This window comes from Argiope bruennichi, chromosome 6, assembly GCF_947563725.1.
Source record: "Argiope bruennichi chromosome 6, qqArgBrue1.1, whole genome shotgun sequence".
Lineage (NCBI taxonomy): Eukaryota > Metazoa > Arthropoda > Arachnida > Araneae > Araneidae > Argiope > Argiope bruennichi.
This window is the reverse complement of record NC_079156.1, coordinates 96,811,389-96,833,784: the sequence shown is the minus strand read 5'-3', so window position 1 is coordinate 96,833,784 and position 22,396 is coordinate 96,811,389. Positions and strand designations below refer to the sequence as shown.

The 22,396-nt window shown below is 30.1% G+C and overlaps 1 protein-coding gene across 1 annotated transcript in view; it reads left to right on the top strand.

The window, feature by feature from the left end:
• LOC129971836 (uncharacterized) overlaps positions 1 to 22,396 on the top strand; it is an 82,452-nt gene that overhangs the window by 18,349 nt on the left and 41,707 nt on the right. Inside the window, exons 7-10 of the mRNA XM_056085811.1 lie at positions 4,432 to 4,545; positions 10,320 to 10,413; positions 17,065 to 17,273; positions 21,917 to 22,001. Of these exons, the coding sequence (XP_055941786.1) occupies positions 4,432 to 4,545; positions 10,320 to 10,413; positions 17,065 to 17,273; positions 21,917 to 22,001 (502 nt within the window). The remainder of the gene's footprint in view (positions 1 to 4,431; positions 4,546 to 10,319; positions 10,414 to 17,064; positions 17,274 to 21,916; positions 22,002 to 22,396) is intronic.

Sequence of the window (22,396 nt, the reverse complement as noted above, 5' to 3'; positions counted from 1 at the left end):
TACAAAACCACAAAGTGTGTGAAAAAAAAAGACGGATTTGAATGTACAGGGTGATTATAAAAAATTATCCCGATATGTGAGATCGAAACTATCATACCTTTCACAGGAATGGAATCAAATTTTGACCCAACCCATTGTGAGGTATGCGCCCAACAATTACATGGAAAATAACAGTTAAGCTCTAGCAGTTACGATTACAGTGACAAAATTTGAAAATTTACGAATGGCAACACCAACTTTTTTATTGGAATGTGTTCTTCATTGCAAAAAAACAAGAAATAGCGTTGAAACGGTATCTGCAGCACGAAAATTACCTGCGCTAGACTAGACTAATTAGAAAAGCGCAAACAATTGTGGTATGCCTAACAAAGATGTGAAGTTCAACAAATTCCTTTTGGCATAGCATGTGCTTTGGTTCTAGGCACCATCTGCAGTATATAAAATGTCATTGTGGTTGAAGTAGGTCAAGTAGAAAATTTGTGAAACCCAACAAAATAATTTTTTCCCTGTTGTTTCTCTGCTGTTATTGGTTATTTTCTCTTCTCTTCTTAGTCAATCTAGCGCTGATGATTATCGTGCTATAATTGCCGTTCCAACGCCATTTATTGTTTCTTGATATAGGGAGTGCATTCAAAGAAAAAAAAAGTTGGTGTCATTTGAAAATTTTGAAATATTTGTCTCTGCAATCGTAACAATTAGAGCTTAACTGTTATTTTTCATATGATTCTTGAGCTCATACCTCAAAATATCTTGAAGCAGAATTTTATTCCGTCCCTGTGAACGGTATGATAGTTACGGTCTTATACATTGGGTTATTTTTTTTATAGTCACTTTGTACTAAAAGCGTAAATAGTATCTTTCAATTTATAAGAAAGCACCTTCAATATACTGTTGAAGGGTTAATCACTAGTATGAAGAATATTTGTGACTTCGCGGATCATCAAATGATATGGGTAGAAATGATGTTGGGCAATATTATTTGCTATGTTGAACTTATATAGCTTGATGACCACAGTATTATCATATCATCAAAACCATTAAGCCATAGTAAAATATAAATAGAAAAATCAACGGTTGTTAAAGAGAATTTATAACAAATAACATCTTTAAAAGGTGACATTGCACCCCCCCCCCCAAAAAAAAAAAAAAACAACAACAACACTATAATAATGATTTCTAGTCCGAAGCTTCTGAAGTGCGATTATTTTTGCAAGACGAGTGAATAGCTATTATTTCAGACCACTTAGATGTGTCATTTGGGAAGTTGTTTTGCTGCATTGGTTTCCCGACTGTTAAACTATTAATGTGAGATGTATTTATTTAAAATTCCCTTTCGTTATTTGATAAGACTGAAAAAATGTGAATTTAATCGACTACAAATTGTGTGCAAATTAAAAAGTAATACACGTAATGGTGAATGTGATTAATCCGGTGATTATGTATAATTAAAAATGATGGTTCACAATTACCACTAAATTTATTGGTGATTATGAATATTCAGCGGTAATTATACATAATCACCATTTTATTACATTTATCGTAACATATACAAATATGAATATTCAGCGGTAATTATACGTAATCACCAGTTTATTACATTTATTGTAACATATACAATTATGAATATTCAGCGGTAATTATACATTACATAATCACCATTTTATTACATTTATCGTAACATATACAATTATGAATATTCAGCGGTAATTATGCATAATCACCAGTTTATTACATTTATTCGTAACATATACAATTAGTGACTAAATTTTTATGATTACATCTTCAGTACAATGTTGGACCTCCCTTTTGCCCTTCATACTGCATGAAATCTTCTTGACATGGACTCTATGAGATGTTTATAGATTATATAAGAAATTTCAGATCATATCTGATGAAATGAAATTTCCATTTCCTTCAGAAGTGATGGTACTAGATCCAGCTGTCTGATGCCCCGTTAACATAACACATATTCTCAATTGGATGGAGATCTGGTGATTGCGTAGGCCACTTAAGCCAGGTAAACTCTCTGTCATGTTCTTTGAACCATCTGCGGACAATGTTTGCTTTATGGCAGGGATAATTAGGGAGCAGCTTCGCCAAATGTGGCTCTTGCGCCAAAAAACCTCACAAATCAAATGACACGGAACATTGACCTGTTGGAAGCATTCATCCCCTGCAGGTTGTACCATTATTATATAGGGGTGTACATGATTTGAGATAAAGCTCTTGGGCATTCAGACATTATTCCACAGTAATCAAGGGATCCATACAGTTCTTAGAAACCATTTCCTAAACTATTATATTGTCCCCACCAGCTTGAAATGGTGTGTCAATACAATTGGAGCCATGCTTTATTTCTTTTTCTCTCCAAACCCGCACATTACCATCTGTATCAGTCTAGTGTAGTTGAAAACGCAATTCATCGGGCCGTATGACCTTTTTCTAGTCATTTACTGTCCAATTCTTGTGTTTCTTTGCGAACTGAAAACTATGCTCTTGTTCAGGACAATTGGTAAAGGTTTCAAGCTGGCCGGCGGCGTCCTTCACATGATGATTGTGCATGCCAACTAAACAGATAAAGTCTCTGGCATGCTCTTCGAACCATCTGCGGACAATACTAGCTTTATGACAAGGAATATTGTCCTGCTGGAAGCATTTATCCTCGACAAGTATACCATTATTATATCAGGGATGTACATGATTTGTGATAAAGCTTATATACCCTTGGGCATTCACGAAAACTTTTCCCAAATTATAATATTGTTACCAACAGCTTGAAATGTTGTGTTAATACAATTTTAGATATGCTTTAGTGCTTTTTTTCTCCATACTCGTACATTGTCATTTCTATAATGTAGTTGAAAACCCAGTTCATCGGGCCATATGACCTTTTCCCAGTTATTTACTGTTTAGTTCTTTTGTTCCTTTGCGTACTGGAGACGTCTGCTTTTATTCAAAGCAATTAGTAAAGGTTTTCGAGCAGGTCGGCGGCTTCCATCGCATATATGGTGTAATGTATAGCGAACAATTATTTAAGAGATCTTTGCAGTTGCTCTTTAATTAAGATTGCCTGCAATTTGATGTACTGTAGTTCTTCTGTATGACTGGACAAATGTGGCAAGTCTCTTTTCTGACTGAATATTCAGTAACCTGTGACAATCACAAGCCTGACGTTGAGACCGGGTTTTTTTGCTTGGTAGTTTCCTTTCTAAACGTTAACAGCTGTTGCTTTCGGAAATTTCAAAGGTGAGCCTGTTTTGAACACGGGGTTGAAATAGGGAGCTCTGTATCTCAGCTCTGTGACATTGAAGATACTAGTTCTTGCGCTTTGAGCGCCTGTAATCATCCTGGGTTCAAACTCAGTTAAAGTACATTTCTTGCCCATTTATTCCCAATTAATACAATACAACTGGTACTTCATTTGTCATGCATTCCCTTTTTATAATTATCTCTGTCTAATGGAAACAACATGAAATTATGGCAGATTTGCATATAAGTGCCATGTGGCCATAATAGTTTGGTCACTTAATGCATACAACGAAATAAAAGAAGGGAAATGCTAATTCATTGCTAACATATCTACAATATCTAAAGAAAATATTTTTTTTATTTGAATTTTTGGCCAAAGAGCACGATAGAATGATTTGATGGAATAATGAAATTAGTTTGTATTTCATAATCTTAATAAAAACATTATTAAAATTGCATATTAAATAAAATTTCAAAAGTTATTAAAGTTAGAGAAAAAATTCACTCAAATATCATTAATTTTACTTAGATTTAAGAGCATGTAAAAAATATTTTGTGAGATATTTTTGGAAGATAAAACTCAAAAAGTACCAAAAAATGGGTTAATTTTTAATAAAGTTCTATTTTAATTAAATTTTTGACTTTAAAAAGTGATAGGGACCTTTTTTCTCTTCTTGAAGAGCACATGTAAAGAATTCTGCCAAGAAACTGTAGAATTGTATAAAAAGACATTCAAGCAAAGATTCATCCATAAAAAAAGGAAAAAAACTGTATATTTGGTTTTCTTAAGAAAAAGGTTTGAATCCTATCCTATGCAATATTTATGATAGGACTGGGCCGCAAACAGCAATCGTTAAGATTTTAATCCAACATGATCTATCATACCTAAACAATCTATAAACCCTGGATTCATTTCAAATTGGGGGGGAGGAGCAGAATGTATAATCTGTTGGTCAAAGAGGTCCTGAAACATCTTCAGTAGATGTTTGATTCCTTCTTCATGTATAAATAGAATGGAATCAACGGAAAAGAAGGACACAATACCGATTAATTGTATATCAGAAGTGTGCACGTTTCGTTGTCTGGTTTTTGTGGAAACAGGAAACGAGCATTCTCGAAGAGCTTTTGAGAATTCTTTTGATTCATAATTTAAGAGTAATTTAAGATATTTTTTCCTATTAGCTTGCTTGCTTATGCGAGAAGGAGAATGAAGAGTCCTATGAGTTGCTGAACTCTTTCGATTGGTATATTCTGCCACTTATGAATCCTGACGGCTACGATTACGCCCAGAATACCGTAAGTATTTTGATATGTCAATATAAAAAATATTTTTCAGGAATTCGGTTGCTTAAGGAAAATTAGTCTTTGGTAAAACAAAAAAATCAATTAACTCTCAAATTGATTTTTACGTTTCGGCTTAAAATAGGGATATCTAAACATCAATTACATTAAAGGCTTCTGAATAAGTCAAATTATTTTGTAATTAACCAACTTAATCAACACAAGACTAATTATAAAGGTTTCTAACCATCAGTTACATTAAACGCTTCTGAATGAGTCCAGATTATTTTGTAATTAACCAAATTAATCACCACAAGACAAATTATGGAGATTTCTAACCATCAGTTACATTAAATGCTTCTGAATAAGTCGAAATTATTTTGTAATTAACCAAATTAATCAACACAAGACTAATTAGAAAGGTTTCTAACCATCAGTTACATTAAACGCTTATGAATAAGTCGAAATTATTTTGTAACTAACCAAATTAATCAGCATCAGACTAATTATAGAGATTTCTAACCGTCAGTTACATTAAACTCTTCTGAATAAGTCCAAATTATTTTGTAATTAACCAAATTAATCAACACAAGACTAATTAGAATGGTTTCTAACTGTCAATTACATTAAACGCTTCTGAATGAGTTCAGATTATTTTTTAATTAACCAAATTAATCAGCACAAGACAAATTATAGAGATTTCTAACCATCAATTACATTGAACGCTTCTGAATAAGTCCAAATTATTTTTTAATTAGCCAGATCATTGAGCACAAGACTAATATGATCACAGGTTCAATTTCTTTGTTGCATGGGAGTCTTCATTTTATTATTTTTCTGCTTCATTCTGCTCTTCTGCCGTTTTTGTAGCAGTTCATTCTAATTAGATTAAACATTTCCCCCCTATCCTCTTTTAATTTCGCCTTTTTTTAAAATTATTTTTGAAAAGTAATCAAATGAAAACTTCCTATGCTGCAATATATGCATACTTAACATAACATTTTGTTCAGGTTGATGTGCGATACATATCAGATGTTATTTACTTGCAATGCAAGTGGATTGTTTTTAATATCTTAAATAAGTGAGATTAGAAGGATAAACAAGATAAAAAAAAGACGATTCACTACGTTTACAATAAAAACAAGTATGTGCAAAACAAATAAGGTATGTTAATAAGAGCAGTGAAGCAAGACTGACAGCTAAAGAAATGTCTTATTGTACTGCACTTTTTAGATTGAAGTAGATTAATAGAATAACTATCTTCAGGTTACTCTGGACGAGTTACAAATGTGCCTGTAACTATTTTTCCAGAGCAAGAGGCTAAAGTTCAGTATTAGCTATTCTAGTAGTTCAGTTATACGAATTTTAAAAAATGTCCCTGCATCATCCAATATTTATTCAAGAAAACATTAAAAAATATTAATTTCTTTTTAAAATTTTACGCTCCTAATTCAATGATAAATTTCATAGAGAATGTTGAGAAAAATTAATTTTGTTAAATAGTAAATGTATTTAAAAAAATTTCAAAGAGTTACAAGTTTGTTATATTTATGAAAAATTAACGAATAAATTTTAGACAGGAAGAATTTTTTAAATCATGAGCTAACAAATAGAAAAGATACCTTCATTAATCCAGAGAATTTAACCAGTTATTTTATTATTAAACACGAGAATAGGTTTCATAAAAAAATATTTTACTCTTTTTCGGTTTTTTTTTCATTAAACCATGCCGGCTTCGAAACAAAGAAGTTTTCAAATATTAAAGTACCTTAAATTTACATAATTATTTTTCTTTATTTTTTAATGTTGTTAGTTTGCTCTGAAAACTTCTGCCATTTTCCAATAGCTTAAGGCTGATCATTCTAGGGACGTTGCATTGTGTTATTAATCTTTCAAATGAAATATTTTCAGGAAAATTTATGCCTCCTAAATTCTGATGAAAAAACACATTTCCATTTACCCATACGCACATTTCATTCAGTTGACCTCGCAATTTGTTCTCCATATCTCTTGCCCTTTTTGAATTTAATAGTTACAATGATTAATTGTAAGCGACAATAGACATAATCCAAATAATAATTTACGGCCACCTAAATATATTTTAAACGTAGCCAACTGGCAAAGCTCCACTTCACTAGCTAATATTGATTTTGAAATTATTAGAACTACCACTAACAAAGATGCACTTAATTATATTGTCGAAAACCATAATTGAAGCAGCAGATAAATCAATACCCAAGACGACTGTTAATTACAGAAAACAAAATAAACCTTGGTGAAATGTCGACTGCCAACAGGCTTATAAGAAACAAAGGAAGGCTTGGGATATATTCCGCAGACGTTCCACTATCGAAAATTTTATTATTTTTAAAAAGACAAAAGCGGAATCCAAAAGAATTCAAAGACTTAGCCGCAGAGCGTCATGGCGGAAGTTTGTTTCCGGCATAAAATCTACTACATCCAGCAAAAAACTTTGATATAAAATTTAAAAAAATCTCTGGTGTCACTCAATTGAATAGTGTTTCTGTTTTAGTTGATAAAATAAGAACAATATCCACCTTAAAGGACATTGCAAATACCATCGTCTCGTCTTTAGCTCACACATGCAGTAGCGAAAATTACCCCCTTACGATTTTGGAGAACAAAAAGAAAGTAGAAAAACAAAAATTGCATTTCAATTCTAAAATAACCTATCATATACTATGATTTTAGTCTACGGGAATTTGAAACAAGCCTCTCAAAGATGCATGAATCTGTACCTGGTCCAGATAATATCACCCATATCACCCATCAAACATCTAACAATAGAGTCACAGATGAATTTATTACATCTATACAACCGCATTTGGCGAGAATACCACTTTCCTACAATTTGGCAACAGGCTATAATAATTATTCTATTAAAACCAAGCAAAAATCCGATGAACTACCGTCCAATAGCTTTGACAAGTTGTCTTTGTAAGTTACTGGAAAGAATGATAGATAACAGATTAATTTATTACCTGGAAGACAATAAATTGCTACACCCATCACAGAGGGGATTTAGAAAAGATCGTTGCAGTACCGATAATCTTTTGCCTCTTGAAAGTGATATTCGCCTCTTTTTTCTCCAGAGAAAACATTTAGTTACCATCATTTTTGATATTGAAAAAGGCTACGATAGAACTTGGAGGTATGAGATTTTAAAGGACCTGCATGATCTCGGATTAAGAGGAAATCTTCCCATTTTTTAAAACTCACAAAATTTGAGGTCAGAGGGGAAATAGAGCTTTCAGCTTTTTTTATTCAGGAGGAGGGTGTTTATTCCACAGGGTAGTGTTTTAAGCGTAATCCTTTTTTTTTTCGTAAAAGTGAATATTCATTTTAAAACAACTATCCCCTTTTGTGAAAGATCATTATATGTTGACGGCCTGTACATATCCTGTAAGGGAATGAATATGAATTTTATCCAAAGCCAACTACAAATTACAATTAATAGTATTACTCAATGGTGTAACGATAATGGATTTACTATTTCTACATCGAAAACCACTTATGTCCATTTCTGGCATAAACGCAATATTCATTTTGACCCTGAACTAAAATTAAATGGAGAAAGTATACCATTTGTCAATGAAATTCGTTTTTTAGGTGTTATCTTTGACAAAAAGCTGTCCTTTCTGCCTCATAAATGTGAAAGGTCTCTAAATATTCTGAAAGTATTATCGACTACAGCTTGGGGAACTGACAGAATATCCATACTTAAGATTTACAAGGCTATTGTACTCTCTAAGCTCGATTATAGCTCTGTAATTTATGGCTCCGCCAGGAAAAGTATTTTGTAAAAATTGGATCTAATTCACCACGCAGCTCTTCGTTTATGTACAGGAGCTTTCAGGACTTCACCCATTAAATGCCTGTATGTTGATAGTTTTGAACCTGCCCTTGAATCTAAAAGGCAATCGCTTTCCCTGAACTATTATTTCAGTATTAAATCGATTATAAATAATCCATTTCATGATTTTGAACAGCGCCCATGCTTGATTCGATTAGCCGAAGCCAGGCAATCCTTCATTCCTATATTTCTTAAAAGAGTATATAACATTTTTGCAGATTTAAATCTACTCTATTTAAACGTAACCCTTGAGCCGAAAATAACGCCGACATTCTTGGAAAATTCCTGTTTTTCATTATTTAAATCCTTTTACAAGCTTTACTAAATCTGACACATCGTATATCACCTATCAACAAAGTTTTCTTGAACACAGGCAGCATTACTTTCACTTTATTCCAATTTATATAGATGGATCCAAATCAGCTAATAGTGTATCTTTTCTAGTCATTTTCCCAAATAATAATGTGTTTTCTTTTAAAATTAATTCTTTCTGTTCAGTGTTCACAGCAGAGATAATTGCTATTTTATATGCATCGGAAGAAATTTTTGATGGTCTGCAAAAGCAGTTCATCGTTTACACAGACTCCCTCAGTGTATTAGAATCTCTTGCATCATTTCATCCTCAATCTCATTCTCATCCCCTGGTTTAAAGTGTTTTGGATATTTTAAATAAACTAGCATCTCGAGATTTCAATGTTTTATTATGATGGGTGCCATCCCATGTTGAGATTGTGGACAACGAAAGAGCAGACAAGGCTGCCAAATTGGTGACTACCACAAAGAATACTACTATACCTTTGACAGACTTATTTCTTTTAAACAAATGGCAAAGAGAATGGGATATTGAAAGCAAAAACAAGCTTCATGGAGTTAAACCCACTGTCGAACTTTGGCCTAAACAGAAAAGCGGATACAGTTCTCACTAGATTACGAGTGGGTCATATTCGATATACACATCGTCATCTGTTGTTAAGAGAACAAGCTCCAATGTGTTCTCGGTGCAACAACACTATGTCCGTCGAACATATACTTTCTGCATACCCAAATTTTTATATACAGCGTTTACATTTTTTTAAACCTAATAATATTGTTTTGTCTACTTTACTTGGAAAAACTCCACATGATAACCTCTTACCCTTTTTAAAATCAATTGGTTTTTATTCACATATTTAGTCTACTGTCCTTTCTTTTTTTGAAGGTTATCTGCTATTAATTTTTATTCCAAATTGTTTCCTAGACCAAAGAATTGCGAAATTTTAACTTGAAAGAATTTTACCTAGTCTGGCACAGCATGGCCAAACCTATGGCCCTTATGTCAAAAAGCCAAACCAAACCCAGGAAGCTGTGGTCTTTTGCAGTGGGATTAGAAAGGCATTGCCTATTTTGACAGGTAGCAGTCTAAGCTAATAACTTGGACAATTTAAAGAAAGTCATTGGTTACAAGTGCCCAGAACTGACCAATTCTGAAGAGACAGTCTTCTCGAGGATAACGCTAGAACATATATGTGTTTGGTTATGTGACGGAAGTTGTTAGAGCTTGTGTCCTCTTACCCATCTTATCCATCTTCCATATGGTCTTTATTCTATTTTATTGTCTATAAAGTTGGCAGAAGGAGTTTCAATTCTGAGGAAAACTGAAAAACAGCTGCAGTTTTTTTAAGATAAATTCGAGACATTCTATGAGATTCAAATATGAAATTTCTAAAAAAAATAGCAAATGATTATCAAGTTAAACGTTGTATATATTATAGAATAAATTAAGTAGTTAGTACAAAAAAATTTTTCCAATATACCCAAACAATGGATCGAGTTTACAAAAACAACTCAGTGCTTGAAAGTAAAAATATGCAGTTTTTTCTAAAGAATGAATGTGCTTGTATTTTAAGGTTAAATTACTGAATCAATTATTTTCCAGGATCGTCTGTGGAGAAAGACTCGCTCTCGATATCCAAATGCTGAAAATTGTGTCGGAGTTGATCCAAACAGAAACTGGGATATAAAATGGAGTGGTAAGAAAAAAATTAAATTGCATTCTTGACATAGACTTTTGTCTTTTAACACTAGAACTAGTTTTTAACACTAGTTAGATCCTATTAATGTAAGAAGAGAGGGGAGGTTAAATTCTATTTCTTTGCCTAAATCCTTTGTTTTCCAAAATACCATCATGAAAAGTCCAAGTCACAATAGTCAAAGAGAGGTTTTCAATCATGTTATACCATTTTGGCTGGTTGGTTGTGAGTTTTAGTGGCGCAAGAGCCAACCTTGGCTAAACTGCGCCAACCATTTTGGCACTCATGTTATAAATTTAGGTAAACGTCAACAGTCGTTGTATTGTTATAAAAAGCAACATCTAATTAAAATGCTGGCAAATTATTCTACACATCTAACGTTTGTGTTCAGTATTTCATTACCAAATGAGATTGTTGGTTACCGAGTTGTAATTATAATGTTTGCTTGAAAAAGTATGATTTTAAAGAAGAGAAAACGAAATTTATAAACACTTTTTTTAATATTGTATAAACTGAGAATAGAATTTATAAAACTTTAGATTGCTTGTAAAATTTTGCATTTGTATTTAATAAGTTGAGTAAAGAAACTTTTATATATGTTATGAATAATTTATGTAATAGTTGTGCAAAATGAAAGTGTGTATGCATTTGAAAATACTGTGTAAAAATATAAGGTATATATGGCAAAGCAGATTTCTTTTGTTATTGTCTTTAAAGGAATTAAATGTCCGATATTTAATGAACTCTCTGAACATATTTATACATCTCTCATTAATCTGTTAGTCAGACATGGTAAAATATTTCAATGCAAAACGAATCAAACATATTAATTATTTGGTTAACAGGTTAAAAATTACAATTCAGTGAACCACAGAGAAAATTACTGTTCCCTATTATAATTCCTCTAGTACAAACTTGTGTTACACATTTTTCAGAGTTAATTTCAGATATGAAAATGTCTTGGAAAAAAGTTGGTATTTTTGAAATTGGAGACTTATCATTTGATATAAATATGAACAAGATAGAAACATTAGAAATAAATAAGTTTGTCTTAAAGATTATTTTGAAGAGTGTCTGGAGAATTTCTAAAAACTATGAACAAAATTGTGAAGTAACAAAAACATAAAATATTATATATTTTTTTAATATTTAATATTTTTATAAAATAAAATTTTATAGAATCAATGGCTTTTTTTATTGTTCCAATATATAATACTTATTTTGAGAAAGCAAAATGAATTTTCGTTTTTTTTACATATATATCAGGTTCAAATTTTAGAAGTGAAATTGGATAATTTAATTAAATACAAGCCATTATACTCTGTGTTTAGATAGACAGACAGAACGAGAAAATCCAGACAAGAAAGTTTTCAAAAAGATATCGCGGCGGATGTATATTTATTTTCATTTGGTGACCTTCGATGTGTTTACTTCCTCATGAGGGGAGAAAAAAGCGACAGCTGAAGTTTTTAACTTTCATTTAAATATCTATTAAGGCTAAAGATGAAAGTGTCTGCCCGTGTATGTTGAAACAGTACAAACCAGATCGTTCGACTTAGAGCTAGAAATTTGACATACAAATATTTTGGAAGAAGAAAATGGCGATTTTTTAAAATTTAATTAAATAAAAATTTAACTAAATTTTGATGTTTTTACATCATAACTTTCAAAATATTATACATAAAAATTATTTTTACATCTTAAAATTTAAAAAAATTATTAATAACTTTTTTGTAATATAACTTTTTTCTATTTTTAATTTTTTTAAAAATATTTTATCTCAACATATTTCATCGTTGATGTAAAACTCAAATCGTTTTCATTGTTGCTATTAATATTTCAGCCCGGATTTTTTTTATTGCTGATGATCAAGATATGAAAACTTGATTTATTGATTCGTTCATGAATAAGTTTCAATATAAGGCATGTTTAAAATTTTTTTTGAAATTCTTATCGTATTTACAATTACAGTAAAATCGTAAATACAGAAAAATTATTATTGGAAATACATAATGGAGAAAATTCCTTAAATTACATCTGTTTTTAACTACTGATACGATTTATTGTAATATATGTATAATGAATGACATGAACAAAAATGCACTACACAATGATCAAAATGATATAAGACTTCTAAAATGCATAAGTCTGTATTTGTTTATATGCTGTATATAATCAAATTGTCTCAAATAATATTTGATGAATCAGATTTTCTTAATAATAATATTCAAAATTTTAAAAAGGACCTCCATATTTTAAAAATCTTGCATTTAAGATACAAATATAAAATTTTTCAATTATTTGTTCCTTTGAATTTTTAATATGATAATGCTTACAGCTTGCAATACTATCTGCGAAGTATTATAAGCATCATGTAAAAATAGTTAAAAATACTAACAGGGCAAACAGTTGGACCTAGGGATAACTTATTTTTTGTGTAATTGCTACATGAATAGTAGATTATAGGTTTTTCCAAATTTCAAAGTTTTTCCTTAATAACTTCGAAGCATATTATTGCTCGAAAACTATTTTTTATACCACTTTAAAATTCAAAAATTATTCTTTACAATGATGTAGAGTTTTATTTTCAGCCATTTTTCTTTAATTTTAATTAATTTATTAAAATTTTTTGCAATAATATTTTTTAATTATTTTAACTATTCAATTTATACCGGATTAAAATTGGATTTATATCAATGCGCTTAGCAAAAATATTAAATAAAGTTTTGTGTGCACAATATCATTACTTTAATCAAGAGTAAATATTTTGTAATAAAACAAGATATATGAATTTCGTTTATCATTATTATGCTCCGATATTTCGAACTAAATGTTCGGATTTCCTTGGCAAATTTTTCAATTATTTTATGAAAAAAATTTTGAGGTCAAGAAATCACAGTAAAGAAAGAATTAGCAGAGTAATTTATGCTTGCAAAATTTAAAAAAATACTGTTAGAATTATTCTTTTTTTCTGAAAAATTACTGATTGTACATTAAATTTAGGTAATGAGTAAAAAAATGCATCAATATGATGTTATAAATTTTGTTTAATTAATTTTATTTAGTTTCCAAAATAAGTAATGGTGTAAGTAATTAGTTGGCAATATGGCGGAACTAACAAAACAGGACTAAAAATTGTCTGGCTTTTAACATTCTCAGCATCAGTTTAAGTAACTGAGAGAAAACTAACAAATAGAACTCTAAAAATATCTCCGACTGCTCCGAAGTTTCATTTGACGTCACAAAAAATTAAATTCGTTTTCTCGTGCACACAGACGATTTATTAAGAAGCTTCAGAATTCTCTTCAGCAAAAATTTAAGAAGCTAATAGTTTTGAAATCAGAAATTTGTGATATTATATGGAAATTAATAAGTAATATAATTAAACGACGATGAATATTCGGTTCAAATATCTTCCGATATTATGAATATCAATTCTATACTATATAATGCAGTCACTTTGAAAACAAAACAGGCGAATATTTAATACATACGGGAAAGAGTGTTGGTTTATTTCATTTTATTGAATACTGGCCGCCATTAGCGACAAGTTTGTTCGCCAAAATTAGGGGATGTTAAAAATTTCGATTAAACATTTTTTTCGGCATTTTTTAATTCATAAGTTTTTTTAAGAAAATACTTTTAAATTCCAAATTCTGTTAGATACAATTCTTCATATTTTAGAATACATTGTTCTATTCATTGTCCTAATAATGCTTTCAATAATTTTATCGTCTTTATTTTATGCATCCAATTAAATTAAATGTGCACATTTAAAAATTTTTTCTCTTTGCTTGGTTCTGAAGTTAAACAATTATAAGTACAACAAAATAAAAAAAAATATTAAAAGAATGTCTTGTACTGAAACCTATTCAGAATAGAAGAAATAAGCCCAATCTTTATATATATGTATCATTTTATCAGCAAAAAATGATGAAAAAATCTAATTCGAGTCCAGGACCGCTACTATAGATGACTAATAATATCACTTTTGCACAAATAATCCACATTCTTAGAGACGAAACATTTATTCACACTTCACGCACATAAAATAAACTCAAATAACACTTAGAATTAAAAGCATCTTAATTCTCAGTTTACAATCTAACCCAAAGACCATGTGTTGGTGTTTTTAGTAGAAGGCCTCGGTATCAACTGACTGGAATAAAGTGGCGCTGCTGTCTGATTCCAAAGTCCAAGATGGGAACAGTTTGTGACAATATGTAATCATCAACAATGGAAAAGGCTAGAGTAAAACATTAATAGCAGCAATGAAAGCGATTTGAGTTTCACTTAAACAATAAAATATATTATTAAAGAATATGCTTAAAGTATTCTTGAAAACTGAATAAAAATTGAAAAAAAAACAAAGTAATGCAGTAAAAAAGTTGGTGTCGTTGAAATGATCAATTTAAGAATTTTAAATTTTAAAAAAAATCAATTTTGTGTTGTAATATTTTCGGAATCTATTTGGTAAAAGACTGTAATTTCACTAAATTTTTTATTAATTGAAATTCGAATTAATTTTTTTTTAAAAAATTCACTCTGATGTGCATATTTTCAGCCTCCAATTACAAATGTGCTAGATTTAAAAGCTCTAGGTCAAATAGTCGGGCGTATAGAACGTCAACACATGGGCGCATATACAGATCTGTATTATTAGTAGAGAAAATTCAATACATTATATCAATTTTTAAAAAATATTATTACATCCTATTGTTATTATATCTGTATAAAATTATACAGATATAAAAATAGTGGGATTAGATAAAGAAGCTGCATAGTCTGAGCAACCGAAAGGGTAATTTAATGATAGCGAAGCATTCAGCGAATATTTACATTTCTGAAAACCGCTTCACTTTACAGTGCAGTTAGAAAATGTATCCTGGTCGTTTAAATAAAATGCCGACTGTTTGGAAAAAATAAATAAATAAAGTTGGTGAATGAAATGAATGAATTTATGTGAAATAGGTAAAATAGGGATAATATGCATTGGCTTATAAATAATTCTTGAATTCATTTAGTTAACACGGATGGGTATTTTGAAAAAAATAATATTGTTTTAAGGCATTCATAAATTTTAAAAGTGTCATTTTTTATTCCTTTTTCATTTAAGAAGTGAATAAAGAGTAAATAACTGTCAAAAAAATTCTCTCCCGTTAGATTTTGATACATTTTCAGATTCATTAGTTCACAAATAAGTGAAATAAATTTTTGGATTTATAACTGTCTATTTATCTGTGAATAAGAGTACACAAAATCGCTTTGAGGTAGGCAAATAAAATTCGAAATTTAATCTTAACATCAAATTTTAAATTTCCAGAAAGGAAGAAAATCTATTTAGAGGGCATCTGTCTGTCTGTCTGACTGAATGCAAGTAAATGCGGTAACTAAAAAAAAAAATACTACATCAATAAAATTTGGTACATAGATTTAACATCTAAACAGCAGATCATTAACCAATTTTGAACTAAATCTAACAAGAAGTTAACCGTCTGTCAATTTGTACTTTCGCACGTATGTAAAAGTGACAACTCAAAAACGATGCAAAGAATTAAATAAAGGATATTTGGTATGTATTCTTTCTACCAAACTGTAATTATGTACTAAATTTTAACTTCAATCAATCGAGAAAAAAAAATAAGTAAAACAGTACTCAAAATGCAGATTCAATTTTCTTCAATATAATATGAATACAGGGCTGTATATATTATATATTATGAATACATTGTCAGCCTACAATATATTATGAATACATTGGTTATTTTTGCTTAAAAAAATAAATATCATTATTTAATATATTACGGAGAATGAATACAAATTGTCATCTGTTTGAAAATATATTTGTACTTTCCCATCCCCTTGTGAGAAGAAATTGTGTAATATATTATGAATTAATAACAAAACAAAAGCCAATGTAAAGCTAAATGTGCCATAAGTTGATATTTAAATTCGCCTACTCAGTAATTTGAATAATCACGCAAAACTTCATTTTACTTCTTTCTCTCCGTGGATAGAAAATGCGCTGATTGATGCGCATAATAAAAGAATTTGCTGACTAAATCAGTGCTGTTGCGTATCTAGCCGAAAATGTGAGTATGAGCATGGGTCAGCAATTTCGATGAATCATTCTATAAATAATTAATTCAAGTGCCGACTTCAGCGGAGCCTTTTGTTGCTAATTGCCGATCTTTTTATTATAAACTTTCAATTCGGTTGTAATTTTACTACATTTGATAATATCATGAAATTAATCATAAATGTTGTAAGGATTGTTTAAATTTAATATGTCTGATTGTTATGTATAATTGTTAAATTATTACCAATGTTAAAATTGCTACATAATATTAATATAACTGAGATAATCATTTCATAGTAAATCTTTTAACTCTTTTACTTACAATGACGTGCCTGGCTGTTTTGTCAAATTGCTGCCTTTTTAATTTTTTAATCCGTAATTAAATATAAATATTAAATAATTTAAAATACAAAAGTTACTTGGAAGTGCTTCAATATCGCATGTGCTTTTTGTATTATAATAGGTATTGAAATAATAATAAATATCCCGAAGAGGATGTGACATCTAATTCGCTTATATACTCAAGAAATATTGATTTCTTTAACATCTCATTAAGTTTCATTTTATTTCAGACGCTTCAGGCGCAAGTTTAAGACCTTGTTCTGACTTCTACGCAGGACCCACAGCTTTTTCGGAGCCGGAAACGAGATCCATTAGCGATTTTATGTTGGATAATTTAAAAGGACGTTTAATACTATTTCTTGACGTTCATAGTTACTCTCAAAAGTTATCGTATCCATACGGATATACGACCGAATTACCCTCAAATTTCTATGAACAGGTAAATAATTATTCCCAAAATATTCACAAATCGCTGACATAACAACCAACTTTATAGTTGGAGCGGTATTTACATGCCTTTGATAAACTGTTTCTTTCCTTGGTGTTATTGCCTCTGTTAAATGCCTTGGTGTACGATCTTTATACTAAATTTGTAGATTTCTATCAAATTTTGAGCAAACTACGCTCAGAGAAAGCTGGCTGTCTGTCCAGCTGTTCAAATATAAGTTAACATAACAGTTGCAAAACGAAGAAAACTATATGAATCATATTTACACACACATTTAAATTCAATAGTATAGACTCCTATCAAATTTTGAGCCAAATCCAATGAGGGGTTGACTGTCTGTCGTGTTAGATATCTGTGCTTCCCTTACATGTGATTGGCATGCGTCAGAAATCCCTATAAGAATCTTAATAATATATTAGCACTGTGAAAAAATATTTTCCGAATTTTTTCGAATTTAAAAATGCAATTTAATTTAAAAATGCAAAGTGTCTTCACTGCTTGTTCGATTTGCATTCTGCTTCACATAAAATAATGCTTCCATATTATTTAGTCGACAAGGATAGTTTCCTGTGCAAAAATGTCAAATTAATTAAAATTAAATCCGCGGTAAAGCAAGTAAAATGAATGACGCAATAGCTCTTCGCCGATGCTTTTCTTCACTGCCAGCCGTCTACATTTTCCAGTGGCATAGCTTCGCTACGCCGTTCGGCCACGTTGTTCTACGACGTTGAAATTCTTCGACTCCGTTGATATGCTCTACTCTATGCCTTCATTAAGCTGTGGTCTCATCCAACATTCCAGTGCTGCTGTTCAATGTATACCCTTTGTGCTCCATATCTTCATGTGCCTGCTTCTTATATCTTCAAGAAGTTGAGGCTCCTTGACAACATAAAGAAGTTGCTGCTATTATTTTGTGCCAAATTGAATCAACCAGATTTTCAAAATATCATTTGTGTTTTACATTATCACCAAAATACACTGATCACCTTCCGTTTACTCTCCAGTAGTCTACAGTGGCAGTCCAGTGCACAAAATTGCCTTTTGTGATTAATTAAAAAAGTGATCAGTGTTTTTTTTAAAAAAAAGCATCCATGAACTGACTCAACGAGTGAAAGTCAAGATTTATATTTTGTACTTTTGATTTTATTTTAAATTGAATTTTCCAATTACAATGCAATTGCAAATGATATTTTCATATTTTTATTTAAAATATTATGATGGTTTTAATTTTTTTCATATCTATTACTTAAAATTTATTCATAATATTTTAATTTGTTGAATTTGAAATTTATGTACATGCTATTAAAATCAAAAATTATTTCCCCAAATAATTTAATTTAATTAAATTCGTCTAACTCCAAGGTTTTTAAATTAAAGAATAAATAAAAATAATGACAAGTGATATCAGAGAAATTTAGGGAGTACTTCAAAGGAAAGTTATTACACCTCTGATTGTAATTAAACTATACTCTGGTATTTATAGTGTCAGAATGCTTTTATGTTTTAATATGCATACAGACCTTGTGAATGAAAAAAAGTAACAGAGCAAGAATTTTATATACTACATAATGGCACGTGATAATTAGAATAATGTAGTAAATACGTCAGGGGAAATGTTTACACCTCTAACAGTTATTAAGCCCCCCTCTATTATCACTGTGTCAAAATACTTGTTTCCAAATACAAATATTTTTTTTCAATTACCAAATATTTTTTATTATTATTATTTCTTAAATATTTTTTCATGAGAGTGTCTTGAATCTTGTGTTTGTTACATTCATTTACACGTTTTTTGTATGAAATCTTTGAATCTTGCATTGATTTCCATTTCCAAAAGTTATATGAAAACATTCAGTTTTACAATTATTTTTAGTTCCAAGTTTTTCATTTGATATTTTAAAATTTTGCAATTATTATCATTTCCAAATGATTTATTTGAAATACATGAAACTTACATTTCTTTACATTTCCAAAAGTTTTATAAGAAACCATTCAATTTTACAAGTATTATTTTCATATCTAAGTTTTTCAATACATATTTTTGAATCTTATATTTATGTTTTCAGTTCCAAGTGTTTAATATGAAATATTTCAATTTTGCAAGTATTATTTTGATATCCAAGTTTTTTACCTGAAGTTTTGAATTTGTGTTTTTATTTACAACTAAAATACTTTATTTAAAATCATTACTATACTAATATTTGATTTGGGTAAAATCATAACAATATTGATATTATATTTAATAATTTAATACTTACTTTATTTATAATTATTATATATATATATATATATATATATATATATATATATATATATATATATATATATATATATATATATATATATTAAGCATTATTTTATGTGAAGCAGGATGCAGTTTTGAAGATAGTGAAAAGATTTTCGATTTCGTGACGCCGTTTTATTTCATTTTGGAGAAGCAGGCATATGTACAAGCGATGAGCACGCACATAACACAGAACGACGCAGAGAGGAATGAGCAAAAAGCTTTGGATATTTTATCCCTGGTCTTATATAACCTGAGAAATTAATAGGGAAAATATTTCTTCATAGTGCTAATATATAATGAGATTTCGATAGAGATTTTCGCTACACGCGTCGACGAAGTAAGGGAAACACAGGGATCTTTTAAAAAGAATGTGCTAATTGGACATTTTTCTAGCCCTTCTCTCGGAGCGTGGGAATGTGAGGTTTTTAGCCGATTTAGGAATTTTACAAAGTTACTCTTGAATTAATTAAGTAGAGAAAGTGGAATTGGATCACGAAATAAGAGAATATTTTTTAAATGAAGTTACTATGTGCTAAATTAAGATAAAATCTCGGAAATTAATTAGAATTAAAATATCATTATATATATATATATATATATATATATATATATATATATATATATATATATATATATATATATATATATATATATATATATATATATATATATAATTTCTTATGTGATTTTGTGACTACAAGTATAACTTTTTAAAAAATTCTTGTTTCAATCGATTGGGAAAAACACACCTAAAATACTGATTCGATTTTCGAATATTAATAACCGCATGCCAGGGCTGAAACGTCAAATAACTTGCCAAAGATGACATGACAGATGGATTAAAAATTCTGAATTCATGCCAAATGTTGATATTTCGTAACTACTGCAATCTAATGCTGTGAAAGGTGTTCTCTGTTATAACGCCTTTATTAGACAGTATGAGAAATTTTGGGGAGAACACTTGTGTTAGTTTCACTTTAAAAAACCCACTTCTAATTTGCTAGAGCACGAATTTTAATTAATAATATACTAACTGCAATTATAAATTTTTTAATTTATAAAAATGGTACTTCTTTCTTTTCATTTATTATTTTTTATGTATTCGGACGTGTATTAAATTTCGATGTTCATGTCAAGGAAAATTAAAATTTCATATCTAGATCTCTGAAATGCTGGGGGAAAATTAGTTTACATTTGGAGGAGAGGTGCTAAAAACGAATCCCATCTTGCCAGAATACGAATTTTAACCAACAGTAATTAACTACAATAAAAAATGTCTGAAATCTCAAAATTAACATTTTTACTTTATTGTATATATAGTATAGAGAAAGTATAGTAATCTTTAAAAAATTCGAACTCGAGGTTTTGACGAATATATATATATCTATATTTGTAATGATATTTTAAACTCTTAATTTAAACCAAATTAATTTCAAAGCTTTATCTTAATTTAGCCCAAAGTAATTTCATTTTCTTATTTCCTGATCTCATTCCATTTTAATAGTTCAACTGAAGCTAGGTAAAAATTACTGCGCCATCAGTTGTCCTTGCCAAGATGCCAAGGTCAACACGAGTATTCAATCGACACGTGGCCGGAAATCCCATGTTATATAAGACATGTAACCATTTGTTTCGTCCCTTCCCTTCTGTACTTCTGCTTTTGTGTCGCAATGTGGCGGACGTGCCTTGTCCGCATCTCTGCTAGTAAATAATTATGCTTTACCGGAATGGATATTAAAATTAATTTAAAAATGTAAATTGTTTCTTCAATGTCATCGAACCTGCATTCTGCTTCAACCAAAATAAGCTTATATATATATATATATATATATATATATATATTCAGTGAGCCTGAATGTTCATGAAAATGAGTCAATTACGGCAGCGATAAGAACTAGAGAGCTAATCTTCAAGACGGGTGCTTTTGATGTTCTACTATTCCATTCTATATCCACTCTACTATTTCCACAATTTACAGATGACACTTGATATTTCAGTGCATTATAATAGCTTGTAATTTAATAATATCTTGCGGTTCCAGCTAATAATCTATCAACGATTCACCTTCATTTTCTTTCATGAATTTCTAGATTTTCAGTGAACCTGAATACTCATGAAAATGAGCCAATTTTGGCAAGAATATCAGCTATATGAACAAGGGAACTAATAGTCAAAATTGATTTTTATGCCATCCTCTATGAAAGTTTCTCATAGGCGTGTGTAATTATGTATTTGGCACTAAAAAATTGTGTTCTTATTCAGTATCATAATTTATTCCCTTATTTTTATAAAAATCACCGAATTGAGTCATTTCTTTTAATTTTGAATATTTGTTAATACTTCATAGAGACGTCTGGCTGAAGTAGCGATTCGAGCTATGGAATCGGTGAATGGGACAAAATTCACAACTGGATCGACTGAAATGACCACATGTGAGTAAATTTTTTACTATCCGGAATTTTTTAAAGTGATAATGCTTTCTGTTAGTTCAATGATACAAAAGTCGTTCAAAACATTTAACAGTGTAGGACGTTGGTTCTAACGTTACAAAATTTGGCCTGCAGCTACTTTTCGATTAATAGGCGTTTACTAAGAATGAGTTTTTAAAATTTAAAAAAAATATAGTCAATTTCCAAGTAAACTTTAAAATTTCTATTAAATAACTTCGAAGTCTTTTATCGTACAAAAACTCGTTTTACATTGTTGCGGATTGTGCACAGATGACGCTTCCACCTCTTGTTTACATAGTGTTTGTCAATAGCCACTCCCGAGAACGGGGAGTGGCAGGCATGGAACCCAACGGATGGAATTTGGAAAGAGTGCCATG